This window comes from Rhinoderma darwinii, chromosome 2 (genome assembly GCF_050947455.1).
Source record: "Rhinoderma darwinii isolate aRhiDar2 chromosome 2, aRhiDar2.hap1, whole genome shotgun sequence".
Classification (NCBI taxonomy): Eukaryota; Metazoa; Chordata; class Amphibia; order Anura; family Rhinodermatidae; genus Rhinoderma; species Rhinoderma darwinii.
The window spans coordinates 376,599,066-376,615,069 of NC_134688.1; the positions used below are offsets into that span (position 1 = coordinate 376,599,066).

The following is a 16,004-nucleotide window of genomic DNA, read 5'->3' on the forward strand; positions in this document are numbered from 1 at the left end:
TCAGCCGATTCTGTGAGTGAACTGAACTGACGGCTCTGCTGAGAGCGGGTTCTCTGATTCTCTTAGGGCCTGTTCACATCAGTGTTGGGCTTCCGTTTTGCTTTCAGTTCATCTGTTCCGTGGAAAGTATAGTTTCCGTTTGCACTACCATTGATTTCAATGGTATGTTTTGTGTTTGAGCACACTACGCTATTGTTTCCATGAAAAAAATGGAAACCTAGCAGAACGGAGGCAAACTGAAACAGACTGAAACAGAAAAATATCAATACTATCACAAGTCATAGAGCAACATACCTGGAGCTGCAGTTTCCCTTTAATAAAGTGAATCTACAACAGTGTTTTTTAAACTGTTGAGGTGCCCCCTATCAACGCCACATCTACATGTTCCTCTTTTGGAATGGATGTTGACTGCTGGTGAGGCCAAGGCATCGCTATGATTTGGCAGGCAAGGCCACGCAAGAAAACGTTTTGGAAGCCCTGATCCAGGGTGTCAAGATAAACAGATGCTACATGGGATTTACAAGCTATAATTTTGCAAGCAATTTAATTAAGCGACTCGATTGACTACTGCATGTCTATGACTCAAAATTATTTGTGTGGTCAGGTGAGTCTACCTGTGTGGGGGGGGGGGCTATGTTGTTAATATTTTAATTAAATTTATCCTCTGCTGCCATTACATACCGAGCAGGATTGCAGTGGTGTGTACTGTAGACATACCAGTACATCGCTGACATAAAACCTAATACCTACATACACTATATCGCTTGTATTAGGCCGAGTTTGCGCCACTAAATGACAATCACACATCCATAATAAGCTATATAGAAATGTAATGGAAAATTAAGGTTGCAATACCTGTGAATCGCCGCTAAATGCGTGTCGAAGATTCACAGTGAGCAAGTAGAAATGAAGGGGAAGCAGCGCTCGTAAAAGCACTGCATGCACATCCTTCAAAATAGCTGATTGTTGGGGGTCCCGGGAGTTAGACCCCGACCCATCAGCTATTGATGGACTATCCTGAGGATAGGCCATCAATTTTTACTGTCTGGAAAACTCCTTTAATATTTTAACCATTTTTTGGTTGAAGGGTTTTTAGAGTTTTATTTTGGACTAAATAACAGTGAGGTTTTATGAAATATTTAGTGAGGTGGACAATAAGTCATTTTTCGCTCTAGCACAATTTGTAATTATAAAAGTTATATATGCCTTACCACCCATGTAGGATCCATTATGTGTGTTGCTAAATGTAGGGATCATCACACAGGAATGAATGACCTCCAGTGTTGGACTATAATGACTCCTCTACAAAACCGTGTGTAAATATTCATATTCATCATAATAACAGAAAGTCAGAATAGCCACAAAATTGTAAGATGTAAACCCAGCATAAAACTCTGCATGTTTCGCAATTTTGTTTTGACCCGTCTACCCTGATCATAACTCACACAAGATCAAAGGTCATGCAGAGAACAGAAAAGCGGACAAATTGTAAAATAAAAGGATCAGGAAACAGGAAGGTGGTAGATGCAAGTTATAGGTATAAGGCCCATAGGGATTCAGTAACATCCTCTGAGGTCAGAGAATGTTTGTCGGATTTGTGCTGATGGCATACATCGGAGGACAAAAGTGAACAATCATTAAAAACTTTGTTTAACATTTGAGCCAGGGTAACATTGCAATGTATTTAAGCAAACTTTTATCTGTAGGCCCCTTCTGGCCATGGGCTTTGGTGCACTGCCCTAATGTCCCCATGTTCAGTCACCCCTGCGGTTGATGAAACAGATACCTCACAGGTACAGGTGACAGGACAACAGTCATACGTCCAAACTATTTGGTTTGAATAAAAGTAGATGCTTTTGATGTACTGACAGGTCGAATTTCTAGATTTTGACATTACTGAGCTCTTGTGGGATTAAATTCACTGTAATATTAGGTATTCGTGCTCTACAAATCACTAATACCTGTGAAAACAGCTATAAAAATCGTCTATTTATCATACTTGTGTTACATTTTGACAGAAATAGTTTATTACACTTTTCAATTATCATGGTTTAATAATTAGGGTTTCATGTATAGAAATATTTGCAAACATTGCATAGGAAATCACTAGTCACAAATACAATATAAAAGAAGTGCACTTTTATTTACATTGAGTTACGCTCAGAATATGGACACTAAAAAACAAACAAAGCAGAAGTATTTTTAAACCACCAGGACCCATCTCTGAAGCCCAGACATTTTTTACAACATTGCTTTACTTCTGCATCTGCAGGCTTTTGCATACAAATCCAAAGTCAGTAAAAACATAAAGGGTGAACGATAGATTGATCTCTTCATTACCCATCATAAATTGACCAATGAGTGCAACGAGGAGGTATGTTACTGCATCCTCCACCATCTTGAAAGCCAGTATCTTGAACATAACAAATCTAAAAGGTAAGGGTCATATTCTTGATCTATGATTCACTATGACAACCCCTTCTTGAAATGAAGCCTGGGGATCAGCTGATCGCTGCAGATTCCACTTCTGAACTCCCGGCGATCAGCTGTTATCACCAGGGGAAGTGGGCAGGTGGGGAACTGTAGTATTACATGGTAGTCATTTAAATGAATGGCCGTCGATGTTATTTTATTAATGGGCCGGGTCTACTAGAGCGGGAGCCACTGATACTAAGCAGATCTCAACACTGGCTTATAGAGGGGGCATCCTGAGTGGGATTCCCCCTTTCTATGATGTCCATAAGCCTTATTAGGGCATATAGAAATGGGTTGTATTAGTGAGGTGGTTCTCATATTTTTACATATATAAAAATGAATTTCTGTTGTCTGTTCTTTATGTACGGCCAAACGACTGAACCAATCTGCACCAAATTTGGTACATAAGTAAATCAGGTGCTTTCAAATGTTTTAGAATGGGTTTCAGCTCTCTAGGGCCTACCGTTGGCAACATATTCACAAAAAATATGGCACCACTGGCTTCCACATAAAGGGTCCTCCTCCATATCACATCAGGTGACCAGTATTAGCCAATAGAAGCTCGCAGGTCCTTCATTCTTAGCCTCACTGACATACACACAGTTTACACCAGGTTCCCATAACAACCCAGTAATTTTTGTTTTACACCGGGTTTCCATAACAATCCAGCCATCTTTTTTCACTGTGATCGGACTGCACCTATACTACAGTGAACCTATACTGGATTTCAGCACTCTCAGAAATTGAACGCTTTTCAGACCAGTCATGCCTCCAAAAAGGGACCCTTGCACTTAGAGGAAAGACTACTGGAGCAAAGTGCATGACTGCTGCCCGAACTGCTGAAATCTCTCAACAGACCCTAACTCGTCTCCAGGATGACCAGATACATCACCGCCAACAGCGAGCTGCTGAAACTCCCCATCAGACTGAGGCAAGACTGCTGTCTCAGTGAGATAGACGAGCAGCAGCGACTCCCCAGCAGAAACACACTGTCTCCAGGCTGACAAGATGCGTCACCGCCAACCTTTTAGAATAAAAATGTATGTATTTTGTAGTGAAAGGTTTACTTTATTGAGACCCGTGTGAAGCCGGGTAACTCTGCTAGCCATTTATATAATACAATCACTAATGTTTTCAACTTAACAAAAACAGGTAGAATCAATTGAAGTGCTTGGGTAAATTTACGAGACATTAAACAATTTTTTTGATGGTTGAGCGCAGGTATACAATGACAATATGTTATTTTGAATCTGGTGAATTGTGATCTGTACCTCACGGGGTTACAATGAATCATTTTACATATGGGTCAAAAAAGAAAAATTATGAAGATTGTTTATTGTTTCTAACAACAAGAGTTACTTCTTCAAGTTCTTCTCATTTCCTTTTAATGCTTCTCAGGAAGCTTATGTCTATGACATTTATACTGACTCAAGCGTAACCTGTTGACTCAGAATGGCAAAATATATGATTTTTTTATTTAAGGGTGAGGCTGTAACACTTTCCCCAATGAATAAAATGCACTGAATCCTTAAAGGTTTTTTTTTCTCATCTTAGACATGTATGGATTATCCTGGGTATGTCTGATAAGTAAATCCCACTTATTGGAAGATTTGAGGTTCCTCAGCTCTTTGCGTAACTCCTATAGACTTCAATGCAAAGACCCAGACACAATGGCGCCCACCTCTCCATTCAGGAAGTGGCCCATCTATCAGACATTAATAGTCTATCCTTTGCATATACTGTGAATGTATAAAGTGGGAATAACCCTTCAAGGATAAATGCACATTGTGCTAATTCAGAGGGGAAACCTAAAAAAATATGCAAGTAAATCTGCATATGAATTTATATGGGGATTTCCATATCAAGTCTGCAGCCCCAAATTCTCTCTAAGGCTGTATTCACACGAGCGCGTGCTTTTCGCGCAGCCGCCATCATTATGACACTCCATTTGGATGTTTGTAAACAGAAAAGCACGTGGTGCTTTTCTGTTTTCATTCATCCTTTTCACTGCTGTTGCGCGAATCACGCTGGTCGCACGGAAGTGCTTCCGTGTGGCATGCGTGGTTTTCACGCATCCATTGACTTCAATGGGTGCGTGATGCGCGAAAAACGCTCAAAGAACGGACATGTCATGACTTTTACGCAGCGGACCAACGAAAATCACGCGCGTTGCAAGGACGTATATCCCGTTCGTCTGAATAAGCCCTAAGTCTAATTCTTTCCTAACCAGGATTTTGTGGAACCACGAGATACTCTGCAACTCCGTCACTTGTAGACAGAATCCCTTTAACTGAATTGCAGACAGATATTGAGCCTGGGCAAACACTGATTTGAAGGGACTGCGATAAGTGCAATGCATATTGTGGTGAATCTGTCCCAATGTTCGGCTATGCAATAATATAGGATGGAGTGTGTGGAGCAGGGATGCCAGCCTGAGGTTTTTTTTTGGACAACTTATCCATAAATCATGGATAGCCCAAAAATGTTACGGACAAATTGGAAAACCAAAATTTGTGATACATAGCTCAGAAATTTTATATGAACACGTCATCAGCATTTACGGAAAACAATAACATTATGATTATTACAACCTGTAACGGTTCCTCTAGCTTAAAAAAAATAAATCGTGCCCTATTTTTCCAGACTGTTCAGAAATTTATGGACCGTTGGCCACCCTGGTGTGGAGTATTGTGAGTGCTCTATAGGGACTGTTACATTGCGATTGGGGTTTCCTGTCAAGGTAAAAATAGGGATTCTCCCATGGTAGCAATGTTTGAAAGTGTTGGGCATGGGTTTATGGTAACCGTGTTTCAAACGTCAAAATTATGATTTAACCATTCAGTAATCACTTATTAATAATCTATAATCTGTTTGTTGAATTTGCAAAGTAAAATCCTAGCTTTAAAGTCTGCCATATATACTACAGCCTAGAGTCTGGAGGGTGGTGTCTCTTGCTGATATCCATCTTTTATTATAATGCCATATATTATAAAAAGAAACATGGCATTAATAAATAATACAGTATTAACGATGATTCTTTCTTGATCTAACCTACACAATTCTGAAATTGGCCAAGTATCTTTGTTCTGACATACTCGATAACTGCATGTGCCTGTCTATCTCATATCTATCTATCTATCTATCTATCTATCTATCTATCTATCTATCTATCTATCTATCTATCTATCTATCTATCTATCTATCTATCTATCTATCTATCTATCTATCTATCTATCTGTCTCATATCTATCTATCATCTATCTATCATCTATCTATCTATCTATCTCTCTCTCTCTCTCTCTCTCACTCACTCTCTCTCTCTCTCTCTCTATCATGTCTGTCTGACTGTCTCTCTATCTCATATGTATTATATCTCTCTATGTATATGTATCTATTAGTATAGACATAAACAGAAATATTGAATCCAGAGTTACAATTCTACACTATAACATAACACATTGTTTATAAATACAGATCAGCCTGGAGCTCGTCATTACCTGTCAGCCTGTCCATTGCTGTAGTCCCAGTCAGTGATGACAGCAGCCACATAATAGTCCCTGTCCAAGGCAGTCACAAAGGGGGTAAGCTGAGCCAGGGCCCCCAGCAGCAGTAACACGACCACAGGTCCTGGGTGATACATGTGTGGTTCCATGGTGCCCTCTTAGTCTATACTCTGTGCTGCCCTTCTCACAGTCCCCAAACCTCTCAGTCAACAGACCCTGAGTACACGGATCAATAAGGACGACCTCTTGTCCCAGGCACTGACATTATGACCAGGAGATGATCCTACTCCACACACACAGGACTGCAACCTAGGAGCTTGCAAACATGTCCAAGAGGCTGTAGGGCACCTCTTATATATGCTGCATCACTCACAGCTCCTCATAGACTTCCTATTACAGGAGGTGGGATAGATGAAGTTTACTTCACTCCCTCCCCTCATCCAGTCACTGTTCTGAATATACTGGGGTCCAGCTGGCTGCATGACTTTTGGTAGGATTTGAATCTATTGGTGAATTTCAAGATAACTTTCCAGACAGAAAATTTTGATTAGTATTTATGACAAGTATTAGGGAATTGGATGGGCATTTAGGATAGGTGACTATAAGGCGCAGGAACGTAACCACTTATATCTGTGACTCTGCATTTACATGTTTTGTTTTTTTTAATTAGGCAAAATGACAAAACAATTACATATATATGCTTCTCAGCGCGAATAATTGAACATAGTAGCATTTTTAAATACCCCTCCCTTAGTTACCGAAATGCGGGTGCACAGGGGAAACGTTATGGAGAGAGAAAAGATGGGGAGAGTAAAATATATTTCTATATATATATATATATATATATATATATATATATATATATATATATATATATATATTTGAGGAATTTTACTGAATTTTCTTTTGAATCTTTGTCATGCACCGCCCCTTCAGTCCCTGTGCTAGGCATAACATATTCTATCAGATTTGCCCCTAGTGTTTTTGTTTTTTTTAAAAGGAATCTTTCCGTACATTTGGAGTCACTGAACTACAGGATGCCTTGACAGGGGATAATAGCGTGCGGTCCTGTCTTACCTTACCTCACACTACTGTACCAATTCACACCCCTTGCATCTCCCAATTACCATAACGCTAACTAGACCAATAAAACACAGAAACTTTGCTTGGAATGAATTGGCCACAGCAGCCATTTTATTAACAAACAAACAAATAATTCCACAAATCAATACACATGAAATAAATAACCACAATTGACATAAAAATTGGGGAGGGAGGTCCTTGAAGTTCAGGAAGGAGGATCTGGCACCACTCTGCCCATACAACTGTAATTTTACCCCCAGCCATCCAAAACACAGGCTCAGGGGCACCGTGACCAGCCGCAGATGGCTAAAAGGTCACATGTATTTACTCCTCAGGACACCACCCAGCAGGAGCCCAAATCAACCAGATCCCCCAGAACATAATTTTTGGAGTGACCATTCCTAATATTAGTCCCTCCCCCACCAAATTTGACCAACTCCAAGGACCCCCAACCCCGCACACTGCCGTGACACCATACTAAGTACAATAAAATGAAAAGAAAATGTAACAAAAAACCCCCACACACCCCCCCCCCTTACCTAACAGACAACAACATGAAAAAACAACCCCAAAAAAAGAAAAAGGGAGGGCGGGAGGGACAACGGCTCCCTTGCTGCTTCCGGGTTAGACTGGCGCGCAGCACAGAGCGCCGTCTAACCTACCCTCATGTCCCTCGGCTCCTCCCCTTCCTTTTCCCTTCATCATGGGGCCTCCCCCTAGGCCTGCGGCTCAGTCTGGCTGGTCTTGACAAGGGATAATAGAGTGCGGTCCTGTCTTACTTTACCTCACACTACTGTACCAATTCATACCCCTTGCATCTCCCATTTACCATAACGCTAACTAGACCAATAAAACACAGAGACTTTGCTTGGAATGAATTGGCCACAGCAGCCATTTTATTAACAAACAACAAAACAATTCCACAAATCAATACACAGGAAATAAATAACCACAATTGACATAAAAATTGGGGAGGGAGGTCCTTTAAGCTCAGGAAGGAGGATCTGGCACCACTCTGCCCATACAACTGTAATCTTATCCCCAGCCATTCAAAACACAGGCTCAGGGGCACCATGACCAGCCGCAGATGGCTAAAACGTCACATGTATTTACTCCTCGGGACACCACCCAGCAGGGGCCCAAATCAACCATATCCCACAAAACATAATTTTGGGAGAGACCATTCCTACTATTAGTCCCTCCCCCACCAAATTTGACCATCTCCAAGGACCCCGAACCCCCGCCACAGCGAACATATCTTGACACCCTCAAATATGGGAGTTCCCCCACAACAACATGGCCTGCTCGATTCCTTCCTGAATCCTCACCGCCCACAGATCCACACCCACTGCATTGAAATGCACACCATCCTCAAAATCAAAGTGACGCACAAACACCCTGCCATTTTTCACCACAAATGCAGACACAGCCCGATTCACCTTCACACGTGCCCTATTAATCGCCGACACAGACCTGGTGGACCTCCATGATTTACGAGGTACGATTTTCGACCATACTACCACCACCCTGGGAAAACAGGACCATAGCCGCAGCAGATCGAACCGGATGTCCCGAATCAGTTCCCGAAAAGGCCGGATGCCCAGGTCATTCCCCCCAACATGAACCACCAGGACATCTGGTGCCCTGTCCAGCCCTGCCAAATGATTGAACTCCGTCAAAACCCTCGCCCACGACATGCCCCGGTATCCGAGCCGTTACGCAATGAAAAGGTGACCTTGTGTTGAGGAGGGGGTATACGAAAACCGCCCCTAAAACCTGACTCCTGTAGCTTTGCCTTTTCCCTATCCGGGTATCTTCCTAGATATGGCAACATCTCTGCCAGCTTCACCGGTGTCTCCCCCATGGCCACCTGTACTGACCCCTTTTCCCTTTCACTTCTAAAAGCAACGGGATTACCCATGGGACGCCCCCCGCAAACAGAGCAGGAGTGCTTGAATTTGCACCCTGCTCCGAACTTACATTGGCCGTGATTAAACTGCCAGCACAAACCCGTTTTGCTGCTTGCAGTCCCGCCCAACTGGACCCCCTCTCCCTGTTGTCCATACTGGCCGGACCCCCCCGGCCCTGCCTGGAAAGGACTCCCTACCCAACCTCACCAGTGCCATTACTCTCAGCCATAACCCAATGTCCTTCTGATCCCACGTATACTCAGGCGGACCCTCCGCCTTACGCTGTCTGAACTGCTCGTCGTATGTGAGCCAGGTCATCCCACCGTAGACCCTGTAAGCTTCCCCTATGGCATCTAAATAGCAGAAGAGGCCGGACCAATTATCCGGCGCCTTCTCCTGTATAACACTTGCCAATATGGCAAACGCTTGCAACCAGTTTGGAAAAGTTTCCGGTAGTAATCTATACCTACGCTTCTCTTCCTCCTCTTCCTTACTCTCCACCCATTTTGGCTTGTCCAAATACATTTTTTCTAGTGGTAGCAGTGAAAAAATCTCGACTTACGTGTCTTTCCATATTTCCTCCTTAAAGAGGCTCTATCACCAGATTCTCAAACCCCTATCTCCTATTGCATGTGATCGGCGCTGCAATGTAGATAACAGTAACGTTTTTTTTTTTTTTTTAAACTTTCATTTTTGGCCAAGTTATTAGCTATTTTATATATATGCAAATGAGCTTTGAAATCGACAACTGGGCGTTTTTATTTCGTTATGTCCAACTGGGCGTGTATTGTGTTTTTAACTGGGCGTGTTTATGTGTATGATGCTGACCAATCAGTGACCAGTCAGCGTCATACACTCCTCTACATTCATTTACAAGCAGCACAGCGTTCTTACTAGAACGATATGCAGCCAGATACACAAGTGTCCTGATAATAAATACACATGACATCCAGCCTGGACGTCATGTGTACTCAGAATCCTGACACTTCTGAATCTTTTCTGTGAGATTTCCAGCAAGCCACTCATAATCTCTTGCTGGAAATCTCAGAGAAAAGAGTCAGAAGTGTCAGGGTATGTTCACACGCACTAATTACGGACGTAATTCGCGCGTTTTTGCCCCGAATTACGTCCGAAAATAGCGCCTCAATAGCGCTGACAAACATTTGCCCATTGAAAGCAATGGGCAGACGTTTGTCTGTTCACACGAGGCGTAATTTACGCGCCGCTGTCAAATGACGGCGCGTAAATAGATGCCCACGTCAAAGAAGTGACCTGTCACTTCTTTGGGCTTAATTGGAGCCGTTATTCATTGACTCCAATGAATAGCAGCGCCAATTACGTCCGTAATGGACGCGGCGTTCAAGCGCCTGCACATGCCGTTACGGCTGAAATTACGGGGATGTTTTCAGGCTGAAACATCCCCGTAATTTCAGCTGTTACGGACGCCCTCGTGTGAACATACCCTCAGGATTCTCAATACACATGACGTCCAGGCTGGATGGTCATGTGTATTCATTATCAGGACACTTGATTAACGTTAATCTAGTATCCTGATAATGAATACACATGACCATCCAGCCTGGACGTCATGTGTATTGAGAATCCTGACACTTCTGACTCGCAAGAGAAACTAAATCTCGTTTAGCTCCGTAATCTCGCGAGATTTCGTTTCTCTTGCTGCAATCTCAGAGAAAGGATTCAGAAGTGTCAGGATTCTGAGTACACATGACGTCCAGGCTGGATTTCATGTGTATTCATTATCAGGACACTTGTGTATGTGGCTGCACATCGTTCTAGTAAGAACGCTGTGCTGCTTGTAAATTAATGGAGATGAGTATATGATGCTGACTGGTCACTGATTGGTCAGCATCATACACATAAACACGCCCAGTTAAAAACACAATACACGCCCAGTTGGACATAACGAAATAAAAACGCCCAGTTGTCCATTTCAAAGCTCATTTGCATATATATATAAAATAGCTCATAACTTGGCCAAAAGTGAACGTTTTTAAAAAAAAACAAAACGTTACTGTTATCTACATTGCAGCGCCGATCACATGAAATAGGAGATAGGGGTTTGAGAAACTGGTGACAGAGCCTCTTTAACCTCAGGTTTTAAATGTGCTCCCAGGGGGCCCTCAAAGCAAACGTAAACCTCCCCCTTTGCCTTATCGTCTAACCGCACCCGATCAACCTCCATCCTTATCCGTCTGAACCAACACCGCCACCCCAGACTCCCAAACTGTAACCCTCTGCCACCCCGATGCCGCCCCCCACTGATCTCAGAGACGCTCCTGTGGCACCTGCCCACGCATCAACTGGCGACGGACTCCCCAACAACCCGACATTCTCGCACCGCGACAATAATTCCCGCACATTCCCCAACAAATCATGCAATTTATTGTCCGCCCCCTGCCCCACCCTACCCACACATGATTACTTAACTAACTCCCCTTGTATCATACCGCCCCGCCCTGGGGACCTAAGATTAGCAGGACTAAAATAAGGTATTGTGTAAAACTCACCAGGCTGCGTAGGAGCTGTGGGCCCACCAGCCAGGGGAACAGGATCATCTAGTCGTCCTCTGCGAAGTACCTCATATTCTCCTGTATGGTCCTCCTCGTTGGTCTCATATCCCGTTGCAGCCGTACCTAGAGGGCCGAATCCTGCCGCCCATGCCGGCAACATCATTGACCGAGCTGTCCTTGGCTGTTAATCCTCCATCGTAGAACCAGCGGGGCGCCGCCCACCTCGCCGTTGCCCCTGGCGACCACCAAATGCGGCCCTCTGGGGATCCTGGCGCCTTCCTCTTGTAGACAGGCAGGCTGCCCAACTGGTGTATCGCCAGGTCGGCCCCCGGCATCCAGGCTCCCTAATGGGCCTCCCAACCCTGCGCCGCTCCCCCTACCTGGCCTGCGAGCAGGGCCCTCAGCCATCCTGAGCCCCGCTCATCGGCCATTCCCTGTAGCTGCTCCAGCAGCTCTGTGACGCCCCCCATTGATGTGGTGTCCTGGGGAATTTGCGGTGCTGAGGCCGCCTGGAGCGAGCAGTTACAACTGCTCCGTTGCTGCTTCCGGGTTAGACTGTCGCTCAGCACAGAGCGCCGTCTAACCTACCCTCGTGTCCCTCGGCTCCTCCCCTTCCTCTTTCCCTTGTCCCCTAGGCCTGCATCTCGGTCTGGCCAGTCTTTATGCATGTAAGGGTGGTTAGCACCCTCCTTCCTCTGCGCTGTAAGCACAGCGCAAGGACACAGCCACCGGTGCGAAAGGAGCGGTGTGGTAGTCATGGCGACGGTGTTGAGGACACCGCGCGCAATGGCTCACACCCGCTCCGAGCGAAAGGAGCGGTGTGGTAGTCATGGCAGTGGTGTGGAGACACCACGCGCCATGACACACACGCTCCCACACAGAATGATGGAGTGAAGTCTCCGTCGGCTCTATGAAAGGAAGGGCGGGCGGAGTGACGGGCCCGTCATGACGTCACCCAGAAGGTGAGGGGGCAGAGTGCAGTGTAGTGTGGGAGAGTGGAGAGAAGAGGGTAATGGGAAGCCATTGTCGTTACTGTTTCTATGGTAGTTACAGCAAAGGAAGCGTGATCGCGTTGTAACCTGTCATTTACTGCGTAATCTCGCGAGATTACGCTGTGCTCTGCTGTAACTACCACTGACACATTAACGAAGTGCAGAGATTGTGAATAGACATCCCGTGGAATGTCTATTCACTGTCTAAACACTTCAGTATTGTTAATGTGTTAGTATAAGACAGCACATAAGGATCTAGCAGGATCCCTATGCGCTGAGTAAATGAATGAAGAGGAGTGCATGACGCTGATTGGTCTAAAGTAAAAACACGCCCACTTGGGCATTAAGCAACTCATTAGCATAAATCTAAAATCGCTAATAAAGTGGTGAAAACAGATAGTTTTTTTTAAATTAAAAGCATTACTGTCACCTACATTATAGTGCCCATCTCCTTATGTAGGCGATAGGGCACTTATAATGTGGTGACATAGCCTCTTTAACAGATATCCAGCTGGTTATATATAGTATTCTATAAAGACATCTGTCCTTGGTGTATACAGTGTGGCAATGAAAATATGCTGTTTTCCCCTGATCTTTTGTATATCCACAGTTGTGACTAACTTTTTCTTCGCAAAGCTCTTCGGTCACGTTCTTTTCCTGGTACTCTTTTCACAACCCTTGAGGTTTTGGTCTGACCTCCTCAAGCCTGCAAGTAGAGCTGTACCAAAGATAAGCAACACCCTGCAGTCCTTGCTGGTGGGAGCCTCAGGAAAACTTGATTATTGGTACTACTACTACTACCTGTCACGCCTGTGGGGTATGTGGACCCACTAGGACACTCTGCCGTAGCGGAGTAGCAGCTGGCCAACTACAGTCTATAACAGTCTCTAGGGTAAGAGTACCTGGGAGGATGTTGAGGCAGATGCACGGAGTAGCAGGCACGTGGTACAGGTGATGCTTGGTGTGGCAGATCGTACCAAACGTGGCAGACGACACCAGACGTGGCAGATTATACCAAACGTGGTGGATGACATGGAGCACAGCAGATGACAACATGACTCCAACACTAGATGCAACTCAGGAACAAGCACAGTTACGGGATACAGGATACAGGTAGCAGAATACGGGAACACTGGGAGCAGGATAACAACTAAGAGACCATTTGCAAGACTAACACGGGAATACAACGAAAACGCTCAGGCAAGGAGTGGAAGGGCAGAGCCCTTTATATAGTCCAGGAAGTAAGGGGATTGGTTAGGGAACATTTTAGTTTGTGCGCGCTGTCCCTTTAAGGCCAGGGATGAGCGCACATGCGCACCCTAGAAGCAGGGGGAAGCAGTCGCGTGAGTTGGCGTCTCCTAGGAGTGAGACGCCGACTAGTTCCTAGTGACACCGGCTGCTGGTAAATATGGCGTGCCGGCGGTCAGCGACCGCAGATACCACACAACCTTTCCTTGGACTAGCACATATAAGAGAGTTCGGAGACAGGTGATAGTGGAACAGCAGACATTTTTAGTGCTTGGTATGTCTATAATTTTGAAAGCATTTTCCAACATCATGTTTATAAAGTGGCTGCAAGTGCTTGAGCTACCCCCACAGGTTCATCGTTGACATAGTGTACTATTTTAGTTATAGGAGTGTTAGCAATGACACTGCAATGAATAACGAATCTGTGTAATACCACGCTCATATACAGACATTTGATGATGTCACACATACCTGTAATATACAGGAACACTTTATGAATCAATGTTTGGGAAATGCGTTGGTTACCTGGTGAGGTCACTAAATATATATTTATATATTTAAAAGAATGCATCCACGGGTACACACCCTAAATATTCTGTACAGAAATGTACTGTAGACGTATAGGTCATCTGTGAATGAACTGAGAAGTAAACTAAACTGCAGATCTGGCTGTAAAATATAGAAGGTTTTTGTTTGGTAAAACAGTAGTTGGTAACAAACAAATTGAATGTCCTCCCTTAAACGCCATTTTGGTTTTAATCTAAAATAGTTTTGAAATAGGTTCAATACTCTGTACTGATGAAATTCCTTATATAACTTTATAGTGGTCAGAGCTCCATTATTCTGATACAGCGCTTAAAATCCCCTGCATAGACATAAATGTAAAAGATTTCATGCTAGCCTGCCGTCACCACTAGGGGGAGCTGAGGCGCTTACTTCATATTGTTATACATTGAACTCAATAATAACACAATATGCAGTAAGCTTCCAAGCTCCCTCTAGTGGTGACTGCAGGTAGCCAGCATCTTATCTTTTAACCCCTCCCCGCTGCAGCGATTTTTTGGAATTTTACGTTAGTATTTTCCTCTCCACCTTCCAAAAGCCAGATTTTTACGACACCATTTATTGCACCATTTATTGTACCATGTAATGTACTGGGAAACTGGCAAAAATGTCTTTGTGGGGTGGAATTGGAAAAAACAGAGATTCCCCAATATTTTTGGGGTTTTTGTTTTTACAGCGTTAACTGTGTGGTAAAAACAACATGTTAACTTTATTATGCGGGTCAATACGATTACGTCGATACCAAATTGATATAATTTTTTTCATCTTTTACTACTTTTACAAGGAAAAAACTGATTGTTAAAAATAAAATTTGTTTTGTGTCGCCATATTCTGAGAGCCATAACTTTTTTATTTTCCGTCGATTGAACGGTATGAGGCCTTATTTTTTGCGGGGTGAGCTTTAGTTTCTATTGGTACCATTCTGGAGTACATGAGATTTTTTTATCACTTTTTATTCCATATGTTGTGTGAGATTTAGTGACCAAAAAAACAGTGATTCTGACATATAAAGGGAACGTGTCACCAGCATTTCACCTATTGAACTCTACTTACCCCTCTCTGCTGTCAAAAGCTCATTGCCATTATCCCCTCTCCTAAACTTCTCCTCTGACCATAAATAACGGTCTGCAAACATTTTGCGCTTTTTATGGTAATAATCCGGCAGTCTCATTCATTCTTCTTCTTATGCCCGCCCACCGCCCACCCTGAATGCCTAAATCTCATCTCAGATAGCGCGCATGCCCCTATCATGTATGGTCCGACACCTCCCACCTCCAGTGGGGTCCCGAGTGTCACAACCGTTGCCTGGGACAGATTTGTTTGGCTCAGCCTCCTCTGCCTCAGTCATTGGCAGGATTGCCCGGTCATTATGCTGCATTTTTGGACGTCTTCAGCAAGAAGGAGGCGGAGATGCTGCCCCGACACTGGGCATATGACTTTCCTATCGAGCTGATTCCTGGTACATCCCTTCCCTGTGGTAGGGTATATCCTCTCTCCTTACCAAAGACTCTGTCCATGTCCGCTTATGTTAAAGAGAACTTGGAGCGGGGCTTCATATGGAAGTCTTCCTCCCCGGCAGAAGCCGGGTTCTTCTTCGTCAAGAAAAAGGATGGTTCTCTGCGTCCCTGTATCGACTATGGGGTCTCAACCAGATCACGGTGAAAAATAAGTATCTGTTGCCATTGATCTCAGAACTAT

The 16,004-nt window shown here is 44.1% G+C and overlaps 1 protein-coding gene across 1 annotated transcript in view; it reads right to left on the bottom strand.

Annotated features, from left to right (window-relative positions):
• The window catches only part of F5 (coagulation factor V), an 88,116-nt gene extending 81,776 nt beyond the window's left edge, over window positions 1–6,340 (bottom strand). Inside the window, exon 1 of the mRNA XM_075853907.1 lies at window positions 5,973–6,340. Coding sequence (XP_075710022.1) covers window positions 5,973–6,127 — 155 coding nt within the window. The 5' untranslated portion in view covers window positions 6,128–6,340. The remainder of the gene's footprint in view (window positions 1–5,972) is intronic.
• Window positions 6,341–16,004: the final 9,664 nt, after the last annotated feature.